The 26,699-nt window shown below is 42.0% G+C and overlaps 1 protein-coding gene across 1 annotated transcript in view; it reads left to right on the forward strand.

The window, feature by feature from the left end:
* The window catches only part of LOC145441395 (uncharacterized), a 38,061-nt gene that overhangs the window by 7,120 nt on the left and 4,242 nt on the right, over positions 1 to 26,699 (forward strand). Inside the window, exons 2-18 of the mRNA XM_080319248.1 lie at positions 1,687 to 2,137; positions 2,249 to 2,388; positions 2,448 to 2,594; positions 2,658 to 2,825; positions 9,579 to 9,747; positions 14,982 to 15,097; positions 15,497 to 15,619; positions 17,902 to 18,105; positions 18,192 to 18,363; positions 19,625 to 19,764; positions 20,572 to 20,736; positions 22,018 to 22,221; positions 23,732 to 23,833; positions 24,474 to 24,625; positions 24,709 to 24,828; positions 26,125 to 26,254; positions 26,386 to 26,549. Of these exons, the coding sequence (XP_080175374.1) occupies positions 1,687 to 2,137; positions 2,249 to 2,388; positions 2,448 to 2,594; positions 2,658 to 2,825; positions 9,579 to 9,747; positions 14,982 to 15,097; positions 15,497 to 15,619; positions 17,902 to 18,105; positions 18,192 to 18,363; positions 19,625 to 19,764; positions 20,572 to 20,736; positions 22,018 to 22,221; positions 23,732 to 23,833; positions 24,474 to 24,625; positions 24,709 to 24,828; positions 26,125 to 26,254; positions 26,386 to 26,549 (2,867 nt within the window). The remainder of the gene's footprint in view (positions 1 to 1,686; positions 2,138 to 2,248; positions 2,389 to 2,447; positions 2,595 to 2,657; positions 2,826 to 9,578; positions 9,748 to 14,981; positions 15,098 to 15,496; positions 15,620 to 17,901; positions 18,106 to 18,191; positions 18,364 to 19,624; positions 19,765 to 20,571; positions 20,737 to 22,017; positions 22,222 to 23,731; positions 23,834 to 24,473; positions 24,626 to 24,708; positions 24,829 to 26,124; positions 26,255 to 26,385; positions 26,550 to 26,699) is intronic.

Here is a 26,699-nt window from a genome sequence, read left to right on the forward strand (position 1 = left end):
TTCAGAGCACGGTCGGGGCCGCACGAATACCAGGGCAACGGACCCAAAATGTCATCAAAATATGATGATTGGTCGATGTGCGGTGATTCTATCTACAATTCTACATATAATTTTTAAAATCATAATCATTGGGAACGATAAGTAACAACATATTCATACGTCACATATGAGTGTATCACGACTTCGCGAGTATCTTCAATAATATCGCGAACCGGAAAGGTTGTCTTAAAGCATAGTTTAAGCTTATCTTTACTTGAGTGGCATTGACGTCGACTATTATTTCCAAAGATACCAATTCAGCGTCAATCAGCAAACGCGACTGTGTCGCAATCTTCATATGCTAAATTGCTAACACGTGACCCAATTTGATTGCCGCGCGGGGAAAGTTCAAGATTGCGCAATGTGCACAATATCTCAGATGCGCTGGTAGACGTCTCATTGTTTTGATGTACTCTCTGTTTTTCACAACAGATTAAATAAAAATGCTAACTCTCCGGACGAAGCTTTAATTCTTCCACAATTACGAACAATGTTTATGTAAATTGCATTGTTAATTTAGGAGAATACCAGATACCCTGATTCCGACATAATTGTCTACTTAGAGCGAAATGCTGGTAATCTCTAATTTAATTCTGATATTTGTCAATGCTTTACAATTTTGAATCTAATCTACTTCTGGTTTTCCGGAAAATAGTACTGAACTGTATAGTCCGGAACAAACCGAGGTTGTTGTACAGACATTTGCCATTCTCGTGCTTATAACAAAGAGCTCTGACTTAATTGTTATGAACTGAATTTATCTCAATTTCCACAACTGGTCGTGAAATTTATCCGAGTTATCCAACTTCACACTGACAACGCCCACGGTTTTCACTTGGCATTCGAAATAAATTTAAGCAAAGTAAAGGTGAATGAGTCCAGTATAATTCACGGTAATAAATTTTTTCTTTCCAGTCAGGTTTATAATATAGGACGGTTTCAACTAAAATTGATTGATTATTTGGCTTGTATTCATTATATCATTGCGATTGTTGCTTTACAATGTTTTTTTTAATTCTCTACTAGCTACTGACGATTACCCCTGACGTGTTTCAGCCGAAAATAATCGGGTTCATTTCAATAGGAAGATATTCTTAAATTGTATATTGAACGGCTCTTCACCCAAGAGCTCTTTATCTTCATAAGTTTCCATAAGTTTCATAAGTTTTCATAAGTTACATAAGTTTCCATAAGTCTCATAAGTTTTCATAAGTGTCATAAGTTTCATAAGTTTTCATAAGTTTCATAAGTTTCATAAGTTTTCATAAGTTTCATAAGTTTTCATAAGTTTTCATAAGTTTCATAAGTTTTCATAAGTTTCATAAGTTTCCATAATTTTCATAAGTTTCCTAGCACAAAATAAAGGCACCCTGCGAAGCCCGTACACCAGTAAAAACGCAATCGCATTCAAATCGCATATTGCAGCGTTGAGGGTATTAAAATGCAATTTGACTCTTGAGATAAATTGGATCAAGCCCAGTCAAACGCTCGCCGCCCCTGCGCGATCCGGGTAATTGCAGCTTAGCTTACCGTTCCGTGTTATTTCGTCGTTGAAAATGACTCATATTTACGGTCTGTCCATGTAACGTTTATTCTAAATTGTATCGAACCATCTGTTATTATCTCATCGAATATGTATTTCTCTAGTTTCATCAACGACCGTGTCGATTGTTTCTGGATTTGAAAGACGGCTTCTGCAACAAGGCGAGAGCGTCACGCTTACATGCACAGCCACCGGTGCATATCACGTGTCAATAAGGTGGCTGCTGGACGGCCTGCCTTTGGAGTACGACCAAGATCCAACACAGACAAATAGCGTCTTCCAATCCGCGTACAATCCTTACAAATCCAACGCGGGGGAGTATTTGCATTCAAAATATTCGATTGAGACTTCTAATGAAGTATCAGACGACGATTCCGATACGAAATCGGTTGATGCAATTGAGACTGAAGAAGTAAACAGTACGGGAAACAAAAACATGTCATTTACTGATCGTGATGACACCACTTCTGCGCCCGAAGCCATCCATATTCAATCACCAGTCAACAGTTTTATTGACGGACAGTCGATGAACGTACTGGATATTTCAATAAACGAGTAAGGATGCATTTACACCGAAAATACAAATAGTTACACGTAGAAGTAAATTGTTATGATTCAAATTCATCATAATGCTATAAAGCATCTAATCCACTCTTCACTTACCAGGGAGACACCCCGCCAGGTCACAATGAAGAGTTCGTTATCCCTGAACAACGCAACAGTGCAAGATGGCGGCATATACGCCTGCGTTGCACAAAGTGTATTTTTGCATACTGCGTCTTGGAGGAAGAAAATAACTGTGGCTGGTAAGTGGTCGCGTCATGGCGGCAAACTTTGGGAATGCAGCAGCGCATTTTATCTACAGGACCACTGTCGCTAAGGCGCAACCGCCCTATCCCTGCATTGCTGAACTCACTGGTGATAATTCCGTGCACTGTGCTCGGTAGCGATGACGATTTCGATGTGAGATGGTTCTATCGAAAGTTTCCTGGGCGAGGTCGAAGCAATCTCGGTACGCATTACCCTCGAGGTTGTTGTTATTCGGCCCCTATTTAGTTTGTGTTTCAATTAATAGAATCCTCTGAAATTTGGGTGTCGATGCCGAACGATGCAAGACAGAAAATACACCAAAACGGAAGTTTGGAAATACCCGAAGCGAAGAAGTCCAACGAAGGCATATACAAGTGCCAGGTTGAATTAAATGGGATACTACAAGAGACGGAAACACCTATGAGGGTGATGGGTAAGTACAATGATAATTCCTCATTTCAACTGTGTTGCCGACTCCACGCCAAATATCTAAAATTATGGACATAAAATAGGGACATTAACGGATACAACACGGCCCTATGAAAATGGGGGTGGCAGCAAATAAATATTCAGCAGTGACGTGACACTTCCCCGGAAGGAATGTAATAATTCAAATTGAGTATGTGGGCGGGGTGAAGGCGCATTTTTTCCTACTAACAACCGTGGACATATCTGCTCCTATACTCGAAGTCTGCGATATCGCCGCAACTGGGCTATATCTAAACATTTGTTTACTTGTTTCTTCCTTCCTTCCTTTACTACTCAAAATATGATACCAAATTGCGGCAGATCCTCGTTATTCTGAGCTTCCATTACTCCCCGACCTATTCACGCTGACTTGGTGATGGTTTCTCCACGAAGTAAAAATTCCAATGGAAGTCTTGACTCTTGGTCGCTAGTCCTGCTTTCAATATCTTAAGTTCTTTGCCTCTCTAATTACAGGATTAGATGTTAGTGTGTTTGGTTTTATAGTATCAAAATATTCATATAGCTCGAGGTCGAGATGATAAGCCTTGAATATAATCTGAACTCAAGTTACAGGCTATATAAATGTGCTCTCCCGTGTTTTCAGTCACTAATCATCGCTATCATGGCGGCGACTATTATTTGTATAATTAAATATAACTATTACGAATATAATGTAATATACAACAGCTGGAACAAAGAGCCCGTAATTTTGTTTTCAATTAATTATTATCAACTGGCATGTAATTTTTCATTGTTAGCTAATGCCAAAGGTTTTGCCAATGAAACATCGTGGCGTGTCCAATATATTATAAAGTCGAATCTGTTTGCACGGTGTATATTGTGTATGTTGCACTTTTTCTTCCTATAAGGAGAGAGGATCTTACAAATGCATGCTGTTTGTCCATATGGTTGAAAAAAAAACGTGCAATAGGCACATCCTTTGTATATGAATCTGATTATGTCGCAACCGCTGACTGTCGCTTTTGTATAATGCAAAATTCATTAATGCATGGTATCGCCGGAATGTTGGACTCAGTCCCCACTCAGCTTTCTCGGCAATGAAAATAAGCCACGTACTCTCAGTTGTTTCAGAGGTCTCCAAAGTTCAAAACCACAAGTTCAAAGCACAGGTTGACAAGATCCTTGCATTTATGCAGCGCATTTGCCGAGATCATGCTGATAAAACGACTGATATGTCATGCGTCATACACTCGTACCGCCCATTACGGCACTGATGAGATATGTAACGGCAATTTTCTAGATTTAGATATGGTTAGCGATAATACGCGAATCACACACAACTACCGCCAATGATCATTATTTCGTGTTTTCAGTGTTAAATGCACCAGGCGAAATCTGGTAAGGTGCCCCTCACCCTCACACCACGATTTCCTGGTGACCAAATTACGTTGTAACTGGGTTATCGTAATTCTTTGATGAAAAATCCACTCGCCCGGCAAAATTACTGACTTATGATATTAATCGCATTCGATTTGGTCAAAGTATTGCGTTGCCCTTGTGCAATATTACCTTATTGCTGCATCACTTGGATTTAATCAGTCCATCGGCTATGGACGTCATCATGTTTGCCAAACATCGTGGCACATTCCTCTTGACTTGTCTGGATATTTTCTGTTTAAATTTCACGGTATGAGTATGTGTGCATCGATCTCCAAAGACACGTCTTCTTCGGCTTGCCTTGCAAAATAACTTGTATAAGACTTTTGGAAGTGGTTGTGTTGCAGTCGTATTTATTTTGCTCAATCGATGTGAATTGATACTATTTGATAGTTAGTGGTTAGTAGTGCAATATATTTGTGTTCCTCATGCCTTTTCAGTCCGTCGTATATCACGATTGCAAACCTCATCGTCTGTAAGTTCCACATCAGTATAAACATCCCATCGAATTTTGGATTATAAATAATCAATTGAAAAAGTCTCCCAAATTCGGACACGCAAACCTATGCAAATCCTTCGTAGATTGATACTGGGATGCGTGAAATCATCGCTATCTGGTAATGGATACTGTTTCATAACATTTCACTTTTGTGTGTGATTGTCACGACCTTTAAACCTAGTAATGACTTTGCGCTGTTCCGCCCACACACCTTCCGAGACTTTGCGTTGTTTTGCGCCCAGAATTATTACGTGTCTTCCAGCAACTATAGCTACGTTTTACCGTATTTGGTCTTTCATCGCGTGATGGCCTATCATCCATTTAAGATCTAGAATCCTAGAAAACATCCACTAACGATTTTCGGAGAGTGCAATGTAAAACGAGGCATCGCCACAAACTCTCGAATGGCTTTGCTGACTTTGGCGTAACACAAAATACTAACACCTATCGGTATTTGATTTGACTGCACGCATGGCCGAATCCCGTCTTAATTTGCCTGCTCTTACCGTTTCGCGGGATTAATTATTTATTCAAAGCCGCGTTTGCACACAAACAAACAATTGCTTCGTCAACACGAGGTAATAGAAAACATCTGTCTGTGACTTTACGCGCACAACTTCCGCGTGTTGGGAAAATCAGCAGTCTCTTATCCCCATACATCCCATCAACTAGTTTTATTCGCGTCTATGACATTGTCATCTCGAAAAACTAAACATGACGGAATACCTTTTTTCGTTTAATCAGATAATAGATAACTCGCCAGCTGACAGAAGGGCCTGCTCGTCTGGCGTATAGACGCGCAAATCCTTGATACAACAAAAATATCGACCCCGGTATGATTTGCGTGAAGTTGCGATCGCAGGCGTACGACCCCCGATAATCGCCCGGTAACATTAAATATCGACTTTCATCGGCGGCGTAAGCCACGTAACGGCGATTCCCATTTCCCAGATGCGTAATTAAAATTGATCAAGCGCAGACCGACGGTATGATAGTTGACGTTATGGCAGGCGGCGACGGATATATCTAGTGATTGTCGCGCCGCAGTGCATCTGCCTCGCTGTCCGATCCATCAACGGCGTATTTTTGTAATTGCAAAATTGAAGGATTAGTGTCTCGCGAGTGCCTTTCGCGGTTGTGGCTGCGTACTTAGAGCCGTTTTCCTTGTGTATTTATCGATGTTTTGTTTAAATATTCCATCGACTTTCTTTGGATCGAATCCAATGCGAGGTGTAATTGTTGGCGGGATCCAGACATGGGGTGATTACTTCATGATTGTAATCGATTGCGATTACGATTACTTCTGAATGACGCGATTACGATTACGATTACGATTACAGCAAAATCAGGAAGTAGTCGATTACGATTACGATTACATTGGAAAAGTAATCACGATTACTCACGATTACATTTATTTTGCATCTTAGAAGCTATGTTGGAAGACAATATATGGAATGCGCTGAAGAGGCCTAATGAGATAACAAACTTCCTTTAAAAGAGATGCGTCATTTCTTGTTACGTCATAATGTACCCATTGACCATTTTTATAGAGGTCAATTTATCGCGGCCAATGATTTGCATTCTTGCCAGGGCCATAATTACCGCACCCCAAATTTCCCAATAGGGTGGGGAGGGAGCTCGAAGGGGACTCAAAAAGTGTTTCATAAACCAACATAAGTTATAGAGTATTTTCGAGAGATCTAATTAACTTGAAAATCCTCTCTAGATCAGTGATTCCCAACCGCGGCTCCGAGCTAGCCTATTTGCGGCTCCCATTGACGTTGGAAAATCCAACAAAACTATCATAAAATCAATTTAGAAGAAACAAAAAAATTGATATTCAAAAATTACACTAGCTTGGCTTGGAATCTGGAGTTTATAATTAAGGCTGGAGACCAATTTCCTTGCTGTCGAGTAGCGATTCTCTACTCAGCAACGATTTCGTTACTCAACTCACGTCAAAAAGTATGCTCACACTCAAATGCGTTTGGATCGTCACTCAAATTTAAGTCTGCTCATCATCTGACTTAATTAAGTGCAGGTGGTCTTACAACACGTTTTACAACGCTATCTGACGATCAAACCAATAGATCATTTGACTTGATAGTTCAACGGCTGCATTGACGGAATGACTGCTTTTTTGCCCATGATGAAAATGTTTTCAAGTCCTATTGTAGTTAATGTGGCCACTGACCCTGGTAATTTAAAACTTGAGTTGCTAGACATGCAGTCAGATATAAAGACATGACAATTTGTTTGTGCGTATCACGAAAGTTTTTTTTAGTCTGCTATACGCTTGAGCCACTACAGTGTTGGATTATATAACAAACCGGAGGTCACGAATTAACAACATACACTAAAGTAATTATAACATGATACCAGAGGTTATAATCATGAATTACGTGCCCCCAGCTCTACATGTAGGTAATTGTGTGGCGAGATAGCGCCGTGGTATAATCCACGGCTGCCACGCCATTGGGTGCAGAATGCAGGAAATCGGTCTGGAGTAACTGACCGTTGTAGTCGACAAACACCAAGATTGAAAACTCTACAGGTAAATCTAACCATCGCGGGCTGAGAGAGGATTAAAAATTAATAGTAATATAATGCAATTATTGACGAAATTCAGTCTTCAACTTGCGATTACCACCCTATAGGGGCCAAAGACCGGGGGACGAATTGCTGTTTTTGTCCTGATTTCAGCTACAACCCATGCTAACATGATATATAAGCCTATGGCCATGGCGGCAGGTCCCAATGTTGAGTAAAGAATTGTGAAATAACGATTGGCGCCCGTTTCAAGTATAGAGTCATATGAGTATAAGACGAAGCGAACATAAAATTCTGCCTTCAACTTAATACAGATATTGTACGGCAAGCTGCCGTTACAAGAAACGGCAAAAACGGGTCGGTTCTGATATATATGTATCACCAGCTGTTGATTTTTACTGCTTCGTTATGGAATTCGCAATGTTTTATTTGACGAGTACAAAATTTCAAATCTTTGTCCGGTGTACGTACGTACTAGATAGGCCTACTGCTCGCCAAGCAGCTACGGTCAAATTGCGTTTAACTAAGCATAAGCATAACCAAGCATCAACTCATAAGTTACTATTTTAAACTAGGCAGAGCGGAGATAAATAATACTGCTGCAAGGTAGTGGCGTGTGGAACGTGTTGATAACCTGATATACAGCACGGCGGGTGTTCTACTGTTCTTACAATGACACTAATGTACGACGTATGTACATTGTACATCGAATATCTATTTAGTGTGGATACTTCTTACGCAATGACGCGCAAAGCTAATAGGCTGCTTCTGACGTAATAATGAGCTGTGGCGTTTGACAATCAGACGTTTGCGCTGTCACGAGCCTGGTATAATATCTCTTCCTTGTTCACGAATGTTCAGTTTATGTCACAGTTCTTGCAAAAATAAAAAGTAATCGTTCTTTCACAGAGAAATCGATTAGATATGGGAAGTAGTCGATTACGATTACGATTACTTCGGAATTTTTTCGAATGTAATCGATTGCGATTACGATTACTTGAAAATGCTGTAATCGTCGTAATCGATTACGATTACTAATCGCGATTACCCCATGTCTGGCGGGATCTGCCAAAATTAGGATTAAGTCCTCGCACGTGGGAGATGAGGTTAGATTTCGCGTAAGATTTGAAAACAAAACGGATTTGAATATTTGGACGTGATTAGGAACGGATTTGTATCTGCGATTGTTGCAAAATTAGAGCAGGATTTGGGCATGGAATTTCGAATAATTTCGAATGCACGTGAACGAATTCCAGTCGGTAACGTACATAGATTTGGATATCGACGTGATTGGAGTTCAGGATCTGAACTTTTATGGCCTAGGCTTACAGTATAAAATCCGGAACAGGGGTTAAAATAGTGGTTCTCAAATTTTCTTTAGGCACGCCCCCTTTATGACGGTGAAAAATTTCGCGCCCCCTTATCGCCATATCACAAAATGCAACCAGAATGCTAGCAATCCCAACGGCTAGTTTGATTGCATGGAAGGTTATGACTGTTGATGAGAAAATTCTCAAATATGAGATTAGGACTATATACAGAGCAATCAATAACTATGAATTGAAGGAAAATCGCGGGGAGCGCGAAAAAAAATCAGTAGACCACCATTTCACGCCCCCCACTTTGAGAACTATACTGGAATAAAAGTATCAATCCCGCTCATCTCTAATACGCATAGTAACCACGGGCCCTCCATATTGTTCCAAATTAGTAAGTCAAACAATTCCGCGTTATCGATATCGTCACCGTAGGGCTGGGCATAACGATTCGAGTAGAGACATACGAGTTCTTTGAGTACCGAAATTATATGCCACTTGCGACCAGGAATTATTTTTATAAACGTGTGTTAACTTTATGCTACATGAATCGATCCTCTCCGCCGTTGCAGCTTTGAATCATCGATATGTCATATCAAGACGTGTAGCACAAAGTTACAGATATCAGTGGAATCGACATTTCTCTGAAGTAGCGATCGACCCACGGCGTTCACACAAAACGCAATTAAATAGGTATATTCAGTGAATAACAAATTGTCTTTAATGCTGTGTGTAAGTGACAACATTTTCTTTTTGCTCGCATAAAATATTTATATTTGAACTTTATAAAAATTATCCGTATAGTGAGTAATGCTCGGATAACCGACTCAAAGTCGAACCACCCAGGTATTAGGTTTTGCCCTGCCCTGATTGTCACGTGATAACTCCTACAAATCCAACATGTGTAGCTGAAATGGCGATGATCCATTATAAGTTGTTGTTCCTTGTTTTCCAGTCCCTCCGAAAATCAAGGTTTTCGCGTTCGAAGCTGTCAGAGTCGGGCAGCCTTTCGCCGAATTCTGCGTGATCACGGAAGGCGACCTACCTCTCAACATATACTGGAAGAAAGACGGCGTCACGATACGACCGAACGATCGCATCGAAATGACCCGTTCAGCAGTAAGGTAAGTCATACAGTAAAAGTAAAGTGAGTAGGTAGGGATAGTCGGTGGGACATACTTCTACCTTTTTGAAGTGCTCAAGTATATTTGACCTACTTCCACTACCTAATCAAGGAATTGAGACTTTGGGCTACTTCTATACTTCACCGTTTTCAGTTTTTGTGCAAGACGTAGCCTAGAGTACTTGAGTACCCACGATGACTATCTTGACCACCTATGCCCTCGGCCAACTATGACAACAGCCGCATTCTGTAACGTATGGTGTTTTTTTATGATATTGTTGTGTCACGTAAGGCCCATGGGACGGGAAAGGTGAGTAATATCGGTCGGATAATCGCGAATTCTTGTATCGCCAAGGGGATGGACCCCCGGCCGTTAATCATTATCACCTGTTCCGCAAAGGTGTACTGTGAATCTTAATTAAATCTAAATCTTTATAAAACGATTTTCGCCGCTGCGCAGCAACGCGAGTCCCATCCTGGATACGGCTCGCGTTTCCTGCTGTCTTGGGAGAGATATTGGATTGAATCGTAGATGTTTATTGGTAATAGATACGCAAGGGTCGGGTTTCTCGATCGTTTGAAGAGCGCGGTCTGTTTAAAAGCGAGTCGCCGGTTGTGCAACCTTGTTTTGCCGGGTCGAGATCTTGTGCTGCCGGATACGGTGATTACATCGAGATTTGACATTTGAAGCGTGACTGGTGTTGATAAGTTTCGCACATTTGTATGTTATATTTATGGAGTCTTTGTCATATATTAGTTTCAAAATAACCCGGAATATACGCTGCATGGTTGTGTAAAAAGTTGTATTTGGGAGATTTCCATCTTAATTAATAATGTAAATCAGCCCCTCTGCACTTTCTGCTACCGAATTTTGCTTTCACAACCATTGTGACGGGGGAAACTAGTCAGATATACCAATTCTTACGGAGGCATATCGCCGGAGCGTAGTGGATTGCATCCACGTGTGCCAGCCTTTTGCGCACGAAAGCAGAAACCAGTGCCTCCCTGAGACATATTTCCGTGAGAATTAGTGTATTGGACTCGTTTTCACCCATTGGAATGTGTGCGAAAGCTGTATTTCGTATTAGAAATCGCTGTTGACTCGATTTTCACCCTACGATTTCGTTTAGACTTTAGGTGTAAATACGCTTGCAACTCGTTCAAGAGAACATATAGTTACCACAAAAGACCTAGCGGGATGGGCGTTTGGAATATAGCGCATCGGGGTTAACACTGAACACTTGGTAATATTAACACTTGTTTTGAATCTGTATCGATTCAGCTCTAAATAAGCTCTCCCAATCCGGATACACCACAGTAGAAGGCGAAAACAAGATTAACAAAACAGCGTGCAAGTTGACGATACATGCGGCCGCCTCCAGACTTTGCGGCTATCTTAATTTGCTCTTATCACTATTCCGCTTCCTCGACAGTCATTAATAATTGATCGTGACTTTTGGCTGTTATCAATAACAGATAACGTACGGGATTCATAACTCTCGGCGGGCGTCGCGGTGTGAGGAGCACTTCCCAAATACTCAAATTCAAAGTATAGAAATAGATTAAGGTAGTATTCTCTGAAACTCAAGTAAACGTGACGTCATTAATTTCTAGTCAAGTAGAAGTAGATGCAGCGATTAACAAATGAGTAGCAAGTAAGCATTCTTGTAATATGTAATATGGGCTATAATATGTGTTAGTTGTTGTGATGCAAAAGGATTTACTGCCAAAAGCGTCACCATGTTTTTTTTTTACAATAATAATATTATTAGGAAACAGTCGAAGTACTGTTACTGATCGCCTATGGAAATATCATTCGTCATATTGATACCAGCCGACCGATACCGAATGCAGAAAGTTATTTTAGCGATCGCTTCGCTACTGTAATTCGTTATTGACAACATTTGAGTATAACGGAAGGGTCCGTGAAATCTGTTTTTACCCAGCTCTGACGCATCGCGCCGTTAAATGCCATGTCATGGCCGGGTGAAGGTATTTTTAGCGCCTTGATGGTGTTTTGACTGGTATACACACCGGACCTTTGTCGCTTCCGTCGGGGCTGACGCAAGCGCTGTCGACGAACCGCAACGAGCCGATGGTAAAGCAAATCGCTGAGTGCTAAATTCCTTGAAAACCCTTTGATGGGATCGGCCACAGAGCATGCACATTTAGGTGGTTTAATGCGTGTATCACTCTATTGCAAACATGCATAAATTTTACGTGTCTGCTCGCGTCATACCGTGTCGCAGAACGCGGTGTTTGGTGTGATGTCCCTGTCGGAATTTTACGTTATCGCTAAGTTCAATTCCGCAGGCGCGAAATGTAGGCGATATGTGACATTTATGGCACGTATCGGTTTACGGTTATCATTATACCCGCTGAGCACATAGCCGAAATTCAAGGTCCTGTCATATCCATCATTAGAGCGGTTATTATGCGTCCTATCGGTCATCTGACCTCACAGACCGACCGCAGATATGCGGGTCAATGTGGAGATTTTATTAGACGCGCGTGAGCGAACTTTCGCCGCTTGGGTGTCGTTGGATTTGGTGTCAACTGTATGTGATGTTACAAACCGTAGTAGAATATTGTAATCTACGATTGGAGTGGAGTATTTCGACGCCGCGTGTGGACAGTGTTCTTTTTTACTTGCGGGTTAATATCGGGTACCCCGATTTGAATGCACTGATACTCACTGTGAGATGAGAACCGCGCTTTGAAGTTCTGCGAAGCTGTGGGCAATTAAGACGAAAAATGATGCTAAATCCTCCTTGTAAATATCCCGTTTCGAAGTCTAATAGGGTAAAAAAAGATTTGCTTTGACTAAGGCTTAGCAATGCAGCGGTTACGTTTAAAATGCACTCTGCGTGACTTTTACCATTCATTCCGTCTCGCTAATTCCGGTGTTTAACGAAATCTCTGTTGCATGCACCAACTAATACGACCATTACGAGCGATACATACGTATGCTTGTTTCCCGAATTTTAGTGTTGGCCTGAATCTCAGACTTTTCGTCTGCCAATCTCAAAACCGATCACGTAATCGCTCCATGCCTTTGATCGATCACGTTCAGAATTTCAATTGCGACCTTGATTACAAGTGCTTGAAAGCCCGCTTTCGCTACCAGCATGTAATTACGATGCCAAAACACAGAAAACAAACGCGACTCGAGGAGCATCGGCTCGCGGGCATTTCTCAAATTATATTGTAATGGTTCCGCAATCAGAACAAAATAATCGATGGCAATTATAGCTCGCCAATCGCAAATCGCCTCAACAATGTATACGCAGTCTCGGAAACGTTGCTTGCGATTTTGATGTCTTGTTTTCTAGGCGCACGCGAATTTCCCAGCGGGACGCGTCAGTGAATATTTGTCTGGTACAGATAAAAGTCAACGGCCATCCGAGTTTTGTGTGCCGACGCATCGCCCGGCAAATTTCGATTCTCAAGAGATAGGAGTTTGAAGAATACGCGCATATGCGCTCCGTTTCTGATTAACACGGCCGTTGCCGGTTTTCGGTGACAATCTGTCACGTTAGGCCTTATTAGATTTATCTTCGCGTGCCTTTAATAGGTTTACGCGTAGTGCCCCGCGCGCGTGCGTTGCTTCAGCCAAAATTTGATCCGCTTCCCAACAGACTGGGTGCCAGAAACGAAATCGCTTCCGCGATTAGTAATGGGAATTCCCACTGATATCCAGTCTGTCTTCTGGTGGATCTTACGTGAAATTTGGAAGCTTTGTGTGAAAGGCACAGCGCGCTAGAAGTCGTACTCTCTCGGTTGCGAAATTTTATCTACCGGTATTGGCCTTTTTTAATTATGCGCCGCCAAATACCTTTCGAACAAAGCGGAGTCGCCCACCTTCGAATATCCACCAAATTCACGGCTCGCATAGTCAATTCTATGTGGTTGATCACAATTTCGATAGGTAGATTACTGTCGAATTACGAGCGAAACACCATGAGTTAGACACAATAGAACTCGTACGCCGGGAATTCGATATAGCTCCCGAGATAACTATCTGGCAATTACAGCGAATTGGCGCCCGTTTTCGTCATGCGTATTACCAGTCACAAAAACAAGCACAGGTCCGCGGCGGAGGACTTGACATACGCAATGCACACGATGTGGATTTTATAACGCTTAGTGCCAGGTCCGACGTGTATGTCGTGGTAATGTGGCGGCGTAATCTTCGAATATAAACACAACAAAGCCAGCCGTAATAACCTCATCCGAGGTTATACGAGATGTAATCTTGACTTACTCGGATTAGCACAACTCATTAAACTGTAGCACGCGAAACGCTCGAGAATTGGCGTTTTCACTGTAAATATCAATGTTGGTGTTGCATGGCAGCGAACTGTAGATTCTATAGCATCTCCTTTAAAATATCCCAACTGTAATTGACTTAATATATGTCTCGACCCCGAATTATGCCAAGTTTCCGTCTATGATGCATTAGCGGCCATTGCGTTCATTGCGATAACATCTTTAAATCGTGAGAACAGATGGGTATCAACAACGCGCTGTAAATGTACAGGTCCGCTACGATCCTGCGACGGGTTGTGTATACCGTAAAAGGTCTGTCGCTGAAAGGTAGATTCGCAGGATTTTAACTGAGCGATCGCGGACCTGCGTAGTGCGTATACATTCCCAGTCCTTCAAACAAATGCGAGTCGAATGATTCGTATCTATGTCGCGGCGTCTTATCCGAGATAGCGATCATGAATCAATAAACTACCTGAATTGTTGTGAAGTGTATCGCAGAATTCCTAAAAAAAACTAACAAAACAGACTTGAAATTCGTGGCGAGCCAAGAACGTATTTAAAACACAAATTTTCTAGCATGCGGTGTGTACCAGACGGACAAATCGTGACAATCATACACCTAGGGTTGGGTTGAGGATAGTTGTGATAATCGAAAACTATAGTGGGACTATTTCAAGTTATCTTTACGCAATTATTGTTAAAAAAAGTTCAATAATTGGTAGAAATCAAAATCCCAATGTCAGCGTGACTTTTGTCGTATCGTTGTATAGCCTTCAGGTCATTCAGGGTCAATTTCCGCCTTAGTAGTGGTCGGAATATACACTACATTGTGCACTTGTGCAGTCACCCACTTGCAGAGTTGAGCGGACTATAGAGAACAACGGTAGTTTGATTACATCACTGTGTGAATTTGACCAAGGAAAATGCAACGCAATCTGCTAAGCTTATTCTCAATTTTATTTGCAGTACGTCGCTGTCCCTGTCCATACGCAGCGTTACTCTGGAACTGGCTGGGGACTACACATGCTGCGCGTCGAACAACGTTAGCAGTACTTGCCACACAAGTTCTTTAGTCGTCCTGGGTAAGCGCACACGTCACACTCGAAGTCTTTGTTTATATTTAGTTATGGAGCGCTTTTGCCAACATAAAAACGCGTAGGTTTATTTACGTGAATTGTATTTTAATCAACGATGCCAACGACCAATGACATAATTTGTCGTTGATATTTCTCGAGATTTTTTACACAATTCAATTACTCTGTTATCAATCAGTCAGTCAAATGCTACGCAATTGGATGATGATGACAGTTACGTTACCTCGTGACGTTTGCGTAAATTGGCGAACAGTCGGCTTTTATAATACCACTTACAAGCGCATCATAACATCCGTCTTAATTTCCAACCCCTTTATTCGAACATTTATGACGTACTTCCGAAGTAAACGGACCGTTCCGGATGTCTATTTACGATATTGTCTTCAGATCCCCCGAAGATATTAAACCTGCCGTCCGAGCTATCGAAATTATCCGGAGACCGAGTGGAGATTAACTGCGAGGCAACCGGGTACCCGAAACCGAATATTACGTGGGCGCGTGTGTCGGCCGGTAAGCGCGAGTAATTGAATCATCGTAACCATCGGTGTACTGAGCAGTGTGCATTGTTACGGGACAACGCGTGTAAGTGTGCGTTGCTACGTGCGTTGTCGCGGTTGTGAGCTATGAGTATATAAAGATAACTTGGCTTTTGGTGACGTAAACTTATGATATCTATCCAATATATCTTCCTAAATAGGCGAATATAGATCTAAGCGGAAACAATTCATATGATCGATGTATGGTAACCCTTTAACACGTAAACAAACGGGACACGAACTGCGTATTACGGAGTGCTAACGACGCATATCCATCACTTAGCGCTTGCATAATGTACGCATTGTCACAGAAGCCCTTTTTTGCCTGTGTACTAGAATATGTTACATGCAAACTGTTGGGAATTTCGATGGAGTAATCGGTATAAGAATGCATTGAGTTTTCGAATGTCAAGGCCTTCATTTAATCCTGAAATATTACCCCGTTGCTATTTGGCTTTTGCATAATTAATACGTCCTACCACCTGCCGCTTGTTTGGCATAACCCTACCAACTTTGGAAGTTGCGATTTGACCGACCGTGTTTCGCTACGCTTTTCGGGTAAGAGCCAGATTCGGGGGCGAATTGCAAACCAAAATAGATATATCTGAAATTGATATACGATTTGTGATATACCTTTACGTTACGTTCCACGGGGTTTAAATTACAGTCAAACCCTGAAAATGATACAATTTTCAAACGCGTACGTTTCTCCTTTGTATCGACTATGGAGAATCATGACTACATCTACAGAGCGTTTCCAAGCAATGCGTCAAGTAATTTGCACTGTTCAATAGGTCCTATAAGTGAGATGTAAACTATTCAAACGAAAGTAAATCATCCTTCAAATATCACGGTTTCTGTTTGGCTCCTGTTTGGCTCATTAGGCAAGAATTCAAACTTTGACAATGCCAATTGGATTTACTGTCTGTTCTTGGTCGTTGCAAGCATGGATTCGTATTTTGCCGATGAATAAATGCCAGCTCTCGATTAACTGCTCACATAAAATTGCTATGGCACAAGAATTATACTTCGACTTGGGTTTGGTTTATTGAAAATTTATTGGAATGGGATAACAGCAGACGCGCACCATTAAAGGTCTTTTACGGACATTGGCTGTTAGTCTGGTTTTATTTGGATTTTATTATGATGTGACGGTACCATACTCAGATTATTGATACTCTTTATGAGCCAGCATTGTGGACTCATCAATACCAATACCCGGTGCGGTTTTATTCTGTAAAATCAGCGATATATCTGGCGTTCATAAATGATTTTCTGGCTGGCCTGGTGGACGTTAAGAACTCGGATTGACCTTCGCAATCGAATCGCGTGTGGCGGATATAACACGCGTAAAGTTATGATTTGATCTACTTTATCATGTTTTGGATCCCAAGAGGGATTGACTATAGCCTCGCTGGTACACGCGATTTCGTGTATCTCCGTATCAACCTTCGCGAAGAACCGTGTTAGATCTTTCGTCACCACGTTGGATGTTCTCTACCGCAGTGCGTTCCCGGTGTATTTGCAATATGTGTCAAAGTGTTGTAAAACATTGTGTACTTTTTGGAATGTGGTTGCGCGTTGGGGTGTGGATTTGCGAAAACTATATTCATTCGAGTCGTAATTTATACTTTATGTGTTGGTACAGCGTAAATCGCGATCAATTGGGGATATCGCCGTAGGGGGCTTGTAAACTTACGATGTGTGAGCAATGTGATTATAGTGACAAATTTAATTTACGTCACTTCATTTCAAAAGACTTAAAAGGTGGACATAAGGGGTAGCTGCAAAATTTGACGCAGTAAAACATAATTTTGATAGCTTTTCTCACACGAAAGTCGGCATTGGAGTGCGTAAAGTTTATGTTACTATTGGCTAGTTACTAGTTAACCAGTTAGCTGCAACGCATATATGCTTTCCTTTTACCGATTAAGTTAAATTGATATTTACATGTCCATGCTCATGTTCAATCTCCGATGCCCATGTATAGTTGAATCGTCATAGTATTTACTATGTGATTGCCCGAAAAGAATCTGGCCAATGGACACGCCAATGGTGAAATATTGTATTATCGTGAAGGGTACCTGCGATGACAAATGGAAGGTCAGGCGCAATGCTAATGTCCTTATGACGTAACTAATAGCATGTAGACTTGCGGACGACGGCCGTACAGTAAATCACCGCTGTTTGATATCGGATTAAGACAAGTGTCTTGAAATCCAATTCCAGATGTAAAACTAATAATATCCTTTCCAGACTCAAAAAGCGATTACATTTCCATCCCGTTCCGAAAAGAGGACGATACAACAAAGGAAATCTTCGGATTTCCAAAAATATATCAAACCAAAAACGGATCGCTGGTCATCGCCAACGTATCGAGTCCAGACGCCGGGAAGTATTTCTGTCGGGCTAAGAACAATGTCGACGAGTCCAGTAACTTCTTATCGCTACAAGTGCACAGTGAGTACCGCTTTAATCGCCGTGTACACTCTCATCAACCATCTCGAGTGTGGGATTTACGATTTCGTGTTTATTGCACTCGACAGACCCGGCGAGAATCCTGGACGTGTTCGGCACGCGGGACATCACGCACAGGCGCGACTTGAGGCTGAAATGCACGACGTGGGGCGATGACGTCATATACGTGACGTGGTTAAAAGACGGCCGCGCGTTAACTGCCGGCCAAGCCCGCGTGCAAACAAGCGCGAAAGACCACGGGTAAGTAATGCTATGTATAAAGAGTCGTATGCAGAAGTGGTCTGGTCAGTAGCGAAGTACCTCTACTTGTTTGAAGTACTCGAGTAGGTTTCGCGTATACTTGCGGTACTTACTCGAGTGGGTATGTTTTTGAACTACTCCCACTTCTACTTGAGCAGTTTTTTTACGTAAGACTACTTACGTTTTACACCTGGAATGTTATCAAGTAGGGAGGGGTTTTGGGACACGTGTGTCTTACCGTTATGTACGGAATGGTTATGAGAGCCACGCGAAATAGCCTTCAAAGTAACTGCTGAATATGTTTTCGAAGATTGAGACAATGTGTGGCGTCGTTTGTTGTGTTGCGTTAATGGCGAAGATACATCTTGATACTTCGAAAGTAGCCGCCATCGATTAACTGTGTAAAGTATACGACTCTTCGACCAAATCGACGTTTCGAAACTACTCCCTTGACTACTTCTCAGACCTTTTATTTTTTTACTTCTACAAAATCGGGATTGTGACACAGATGGCGCGCTCTCCGGGCGTAAGATATACATGCAGGCTTTGTGGTCGGATGTCAAAACCTTTTGAAGGCAAAAATGACCGGTTATCTAATCTGCGAAGCCTACGCATTACTCATGCGGCCTTGGGGGAGTCTTCAGTTCATGAACGGTGGCGTGCGACAAAGCCCACGAGAATTGGCCGAAAACATATGATGTGTGTTGTTCTATTTTCGTGTCAGTAATGAAAGGGCAACGCCTTTCAAATACGAATTCACAATCCGTGTGACTTAGGGTTGGGGCTCAATGTAAAATAGTAGATTGTATCCGGCCCGATTTCCGTTCTGATTGAAACATACTTGAGTAGAAGTGAAATTAGCGACGCATATTTATGCTCAATTACAAGGAGAAGTAGAGAATTCCAAGTCCCGTCGAAACTACTTCATGCGGAAGTGGAACATGAAAGGTAACGGCATTACAAATAGTTGTAACCTGTTATCGCGATACGGAGGCTGTTTCACGTGGTTTTTATTACAATTTCACTCAGTATAGTGACGCAATCCTTGTCCCAAACTACTTCATACTTTTCGAAATCAAAGTGAGATTAGTAAGTATAGTTATGCGTATAAACCGTATATGTAGAACTTGATCACTTCGTTACTGACCATCTCTGGAAAGGTACAGGTCATTGGAAATACTATTATTCATTGTACTTGTTCAGTTCATACTAACCGACAGATTTCGATGGAATTCATTCTAACGCCTATTTTCGTCACCAGCAAGCTGGACTCGCAATACGCGGTCACCCTGAACAGATTGATGATCGGAAACGCGACCAGATCCGACACCGGGCTGTACACCTGCGTGGCTAAAAATAAATACGGAATCTCGAAGAGGGAGATGAGCGTCCTTGTGAGAGGTTGGTTCGCACATTTACCATCGATTCGTTGAAGATAATTTTTCGATTGTAATGCGCGTGGTACTTCCATTCGACATCGCCGCCTGATTAAAAGGTTATCGATTTTCGTTCTCGTATCGATGTTATGAATTATGTCGCGTCCCTTGTCCCTTGTGCGCTGATTGATGTTCTCGGCAGTTTAGCAGGAGCACCGAACGGGATGCTTCTTAATTTTGCGCTTCATACATTTTTAAACGCGGGGCAATATGGCGGATTAAGTTTCTTGGATATCCTCAGAAAATCGCCCTTTAAGACATCCTGCCGGATGGGAGACTATCGGGTTGACTTAAAATTGCGAGTGTAACTGTTCTATACTCTCGCTTATGCTACATATAGAGCAATATCTCCGTGGAATGTATCTTTTAATGCGTCACCAATTTCTCTATAATGATGCAAGCATTGCGAAAATTTGTTGTGGGCACATTTCAAATTTCCGATGGTTGCATTAATGTACGTTCCGTGTCATTTGGGTCCGCATCGTTTTACGACCTTTTTCTGTTGTTTGTTGACTCGTAAAGCTGTTGCAGTAAATCGAAAAATCGATCCATAACTTCAATCATACGCGTGCAATGGATATGTGCAATTGTGCATGCACACAACACATTCGACACGGGGAGTCGTACAGCGAAATCGTTAATGTGCCTTGAGTCATACCGTGTATTTATCGCGTTGACTTTTTTCTGTCGGCTGCTATGCAGGGGTGGTCAATGACGAAGTACATAGTCAATTGTCAATCGGCAATAATCAAATTCTTTTATTGATACGCAGCGCCGCCGATGGCCCCGAGCGAATTCAAAGTCATCGACAAGGGAACCTCGTTTCTACGGCTGCTGGTCACGCCCGGCAAGGACGACGGAGGATCCAGAGTCTGGAAATATCAACTCTCATATCTGCAATTAGCGCACGCGAACGACACGCCATCTTCGCCAGAAGGTACACATAGGTATTTTCGGAAAGAGCTCCTAACTGTCACATCTGCATGCCGCGGAAGAGTAATACTAATATAATCGACCTAGCTCAGCAAGTTTGCAATTTCTGTTTTGCCATGTACCACGGCTTGGTGATGAATATATTTAGACTATTTGCTTATCGTCTATTAGTGTACACCATTTAGGTTTGTTATTACTGCATCAGACTGATGCAAGTTTGAAAGCCTAACCGCACCGAGATGCATCCCGAGTTCAGAAGATGGTAAACAAAAAGGGTTCACCAACTATACCAGCATTTTGATGCATGTGTGTTTTCGCTGTTTGGCATACTCCCGATAATTATAAGTCGCAGTTCATGCGTGCTTTGTTAAATTGATGGAAATATAACCGCTACACGGTCGCATCCTGTACGGGATGACGAGCCGGTGTGTGCGCATGCGCTTACGGGGTCGCAGGTCAGCGTCTTTAGTTCCGTTAATCCAATTACGGCATTTCCGCACGTTTGCGATGCATCGCGGAAAGTGTCGGCATACGCCTGATTCGGCCTGCGTAACTTATCGTGAGCGTATTTCCCATGTCGGCCTTTGGAAAAGTTGTAAGTTCACTCGAGTGCTCAGTCAACCGAGGGCTTGCCGACCAGACAATTATTTTTGGCATTATCTTCGCCACCCGTCATGCCTACCTGCCTTCGTTCGTAAACAAAATATATTCGGTGTAAACTGAGCAGCAAATTAAGGCATTTTCTGTGTCTTGTGCGCGGGCGGTAAATGTAGTCATCGGTGCTGCTCAAACTCAATTACAATAAGTATAAGTAAATATTTTCGCGACATGTCAAACTGCTATGATTGGGAGTAGAAAATGAATGATTTGAAAAGCTTTCAAGTAAGTAGTTTCGAAAAGAAGATTTGGAGGAGAGTTATCATACTTTTGACAGTAAATCGGTGGTGGATAATTTCGAAATTGTGAGGTCTAACGCGAAATGACAAATCAAACTACCAATATGAGCAGTTACCGTCATGAAAACAAAACCGCAAACTACTGCGTCCTTTACAAAGTACAAAGTGTACAATGTGAGTGATTTTGCCGTAAAATCACTGCAGCAAACGTGGAAATAGTCCTAAAGCAAAACGACATGAGCACTTCGAAAAAATAGAAGTATATTGTTAGTGACCACTGACCACGCCTGCTATTTACATGGTGCGACAGAGAACCTTGCTGTAATTCCGTGAGATATACTCTCGCGACTTTCATTGAACAAATTATAAGTTTCACTCTACTTCTTTAGGTATCCCAACACAGACCAAGTCTCTGGACGAAGCGAATTCGCCCGTGCGCGTTACTCGACCCGCGTCAGCGAAGCCGGGAGCGCAGGAGATCGTTTTGGATAAGTTGGAATGCGGCACCAAGTACGAAGTTGTCATCAGAGCTAAAAACGAAATCGGCGCCAGCCCTCTTGCGACAGGCCTGACCGCTACCACATTAGGGACAGGTTGGTGTATTTTATTGCTTGATTTCTTATTTCATAGGTGTTGAAGGTCGAGATATTTAAATATAGATTTCAATTTTCAATTATGATTCATCAACATCTGTGCCTATCTCATGCTTGCAGACAGCCTTATTTCCCAATCAGTATGTACTGACAAACAAACACTGCAACGAGCTTTAGGGTTTACTTTACGATGATGCCATACATTACCACTGTCCACACAACATGACGCGATGATTAGGATTTTGGTACACTAATTCACGGACAACTCGAGAAAGGTTTTTCCGAAAACATGTTTTCGAATAGATATCTTGGCGGCGTTAAAAGCTGGTGAAGTGGGATGGAGGTCCAAGTTGAAGTCGCGTCATTTGTATTGTTTATTAGATCATGCGAATCAAAGAACCAGATCTTCCTAATGGGTTACCGCGGTGTAAGAAGTATCCGACCATCTGTTTTCAATGAAATGTTCGATCTTTTGAACCAGAATTCCTTGATTGATGATTCCAGCCATTTCCGATAGCCGCAGATAACTCGTTTATGCAGATCCTTAACCTCATAGGACTCGTAATTTACCTGATTCATTGATTCTTGCATATATCATCGTTTCTATGAGTAATGCCCTGTTTCAAATGAAGGCTATATCTCATTTGTACTTCGACAACCTCGCAGTATCAAATTGCGCGCATGTGCTTTTTAAAGCTATTATTATTACGTAATAGTTTCCGTGCGCTTTAAATACACATGTATTCGTTCTGCCGGAAAGATATATATCTATCCAATTACACCTTTCCATGTTTAGTAGAAGCCTACTGGATTTTAGCTGCGGTGCGGTGACGTAATTTTTCTCGTTCATCTGGCTTTCTCCGTCACTTGAAGTGGTCTGACTTGAACACTCGATTTGTATTCTAAACATGATTATGTGTTTTCGTCGGGAAAGCGTGGCTTTGCCGCTCGTGAAACCGTCAAAATGCGACACGAAATATTATGTACTGGAGTGGCCTGCGATAAATGAGCCATCTGTCCGTTGTTTGTGCCGTTTCCGTGAACGAGTGCGATGAACTGACGGTGGTGATAGGCTGAGTATTGATACTTAGTTGCACCTGGGTTATTCGCCTAATTATTTGTGTAGGACTTATATTCGCAAGGAAGTGTTATGAATTTATTGTAATACTTTTCGATATCAACAATTTCTTATCGTGTTTATCAGCATATCGCATTGCTATCTTTTCGGGAATGCGTACATAACCTGTGGAGGTGAAGTTGAGACCAATAACGGCCCTGACGATATCAACTTACTCTCACCTTGTAACTTTATAATGTCACGTCACAATTAACCGTCACCACAACAAGTAAATTGATTTATGCAGAGTAACTAGAATTCTTTTGTATATCCTTTATACATGTTCGCTGTCAATAGTGTGACCCAACTTTACAAGTTTTACAACTTTACAAGTATTTACAAGTTTACATGCGATACTTGCCGCATTCGATTACATTCGCCGTATTTTTACAGCCCCTGTGTTACCGGCGGAGAAAGAGCTACTGGTATTCAAGAATCAAACGACAGTTGTTTTGGATTTGCGTGCATTTCAGAACGGCGGTTGCCCGATCACAGGTATGCATGAAGTCGTCAATCTATTTACCCCGTCGAGTGCGTACTCGGTACGCGGTTTCCGGTGTTTTGTTATTGCCGTGGGGTACTCAAAATGTGAATGAGTCCTTAAACAAAAGCGATGTTTTATGCCGTACATGAAAATATGTGCCAGTACCATACTGGAACACGTGTGCCGCCTGTTTATGTCACCCTGCCAGACTTGAAAACTAGATCATTCTGATTGTATAATTAGACATATTAAAGCGAGATGCTAATAATCTAATTATAATGTACTAAGTGAAATGTTTCTATTCTCCAGTTTTAATTCAAATTTATATTATGGTTTTCCTGAAAATTCTACATTAGAATTGTGAAGTGCGAAACCAGTCAAGCTTGATGGTATACAGACTTTCGTCACTATCATGTTAATGATAACGAACCCTGATTGATATGAACTGAGCTAAAAATTAGTAGTATTTCTTTTTTATTCGCGATTTAATTCAATTTAATAGTTGTATCGAATTCAATGATTCCAATTTACTTTGAAAAAAACTGTGTAGCTGTAATTATAGTTACAATCTAATTTGTAACATCTGAAAATTTTCTAGTCGTGCAACCCCGCACTCATATCCTGATCTACGTCAAACCATTACTTATACAGAATTATGGATCGAAATAGCTCAACACGGAACCACGGAATGGAACGTGACGAAACTGGATAGGGAAGTTCTCGACGGACGATTATCAGGCGACACCAAAACCGGAGACGTCGGAGATCAAAATCCCGGTTATTTCGTTTTTACGGATTTACACGTGAGTGCGAGCCCTCCGCAGATACTCTACTATCCAATATCCCACATTTCGGAATCTTATACATTGCGTTTGCTTCCGCTCAGGTCGGCACTTGGTACAAGGTGTGGACATCGGCTTGCAACGTGGCCGGGTGCAATTACAAGACGTATTCTTTAGCGACACTTCTTGCCAACGGAGCTACCATACCACCGATAGAAAGAAAGGTACATGCGACGAATCTGTTATGTTTTGGTCTCTTTACTCTGTCTGCCCGGTATCGCGTGTATTAGATTACTATTATCGATTGCTGTGAAGGTGCTCGTGACAATAACTGTAAAAGTATAGGTTAGGGTGTGTTAAAAATGAGCTGGAACGAAGGCCGATATTCATATTAGAATGAAGATATCGTAAATCCACTACTAAGCTTTAATACGCGCCGAAAATATCACGGGTATTTTGCGTGGCGCGAAGGCCGCCCTACCTTTAAGCTACGGGACGCGGTACCCCAGCATACCGCCAGAGGCGATCGGATTTGATATGTCAAATGTAAATCCTGTTCCGAATTTGAGATTTAAAAATAGAGTGAATTTCATATCATCTGAGGAGGTCAAATTAGTTATCATTGGCACCGTAGTAGAAGTAGAAGCAGGGTCGTAATTTTCTACTGAAGTGCAGTGGTGATTTTTAGTATTCTAGTATTCTTTGCCTAAAAATTGAAAAATGTTACGCCGAAGAGGAAGAAATCTTAAATCATAATCACTTGAGTAAGTAGACCAAGTATAGGCAAAGAGTACTTTAGTATACTCCGAGAAAGTAGAAGTACTTCGTTAACCGTTACGAAACACTTGTATGGCACGAAGGAATACGAAAATGACAGAATCTTTCTCAAAACTCTCATGAAATTGGAAAGTATATGAATCTCGGTGTCTAAGTAGTACTCCAAATTTAACAGTAAAAAATCGTACATCCAATACTGTTCAAGTCGTCAATTAGGTTTTTTTTCGGTTCTATACCAATACCGAGAAAACCATTACCGAGAACGGATGTTACCGAGAATGGACATTACCGAGAATGGTCATTACCGAGAATGGTCATTACCGAGAATGGTCATTACCGAGAAAGGACACCACAGAGAATGGACGTTACCGAGAATGGCCAATGCCAAGAATCTAACTTGCTGGGACGGACGCTGTCGAGAAATTTATACACCTAAGAACCGACACCGAATGCGGCAAAGCCGTGATGCACATGCACACGGCCTCTTCATATGCATAACATGCCTGAATTTCATACATTGCATTCTCGGTAATGCCCATTCTCTGTGGTGCCCATTTTCGGTAATGAAATTCTCGGTAATGGTTTTCTCGGTATTGACCAGATACCATTCAAAAAAAAATCTGAATCCAAGCCAAATCGATCATCTCAAGAGGTCGCCACGCTGGTGAACCATATACACGTGCCAACATTAAGAACGTATCGGCACGCCGAACTCCATACTGATCATCTCCACCTCGTTTCAGACCGCCGAATCTCACGACCGTCGATTCCTGATTCCCATGATCTGCGGATTCGGACTCGTCATCCTACTAGCGTCGCTTCTCCTGCTGTACAGGCACAAGCAACGCGCCAAGAAAGTCACGCGGATGAAAGGTACAAAGTCATTATCACACATCTCCTAGCCTGTCTCGAGGGACGCGATGGCGAGCTAATCTCGCTTGATAATGCATGCGTTCTTGAACATAACAAAAAGAGTAACGCGCTGTCCGTGTCTGATTTTGTAGCGGCAAAGAAAATGGCCCGCACTCTGCTGTACAAAACGGACGACGACGGCCCGCCTGATTCGGGAATACGAGTGAGTTTACCGAACGCGGAAGGCACCAGCCCGGCTTCCGTACTCGTGGAGACGTCTGTCTCGATCGATAGCGACGGCGAAACTTCAGTTCAGGTTGGCAAAACGCATTCATTACGATATATCGTATACATTGATAGTAGGGCTGTGCAAAATCGAGTACCTGAGTGATTCGATTCAGAATCACGTATTATGCTTCGAGTCGAGTAGTCGAGTATCACTCATTATGACGTCACAACAGAATGA

The sequence above is a fragment of the Botryllus schlosseri genome, chromosome 6, assembly GCF_051294905.1.
Source record: "Botryllus schlosseri isolate E-star chromosome 6, Bs_hap1, whole genome shotgun sequence".
Taxonomy (NCBI): Eukaryota; Metazoa; Chordata; class Ascidiacea; order Stolidobranchia; family Styelidae; genus Botryllus; species Botryllus schlosseri.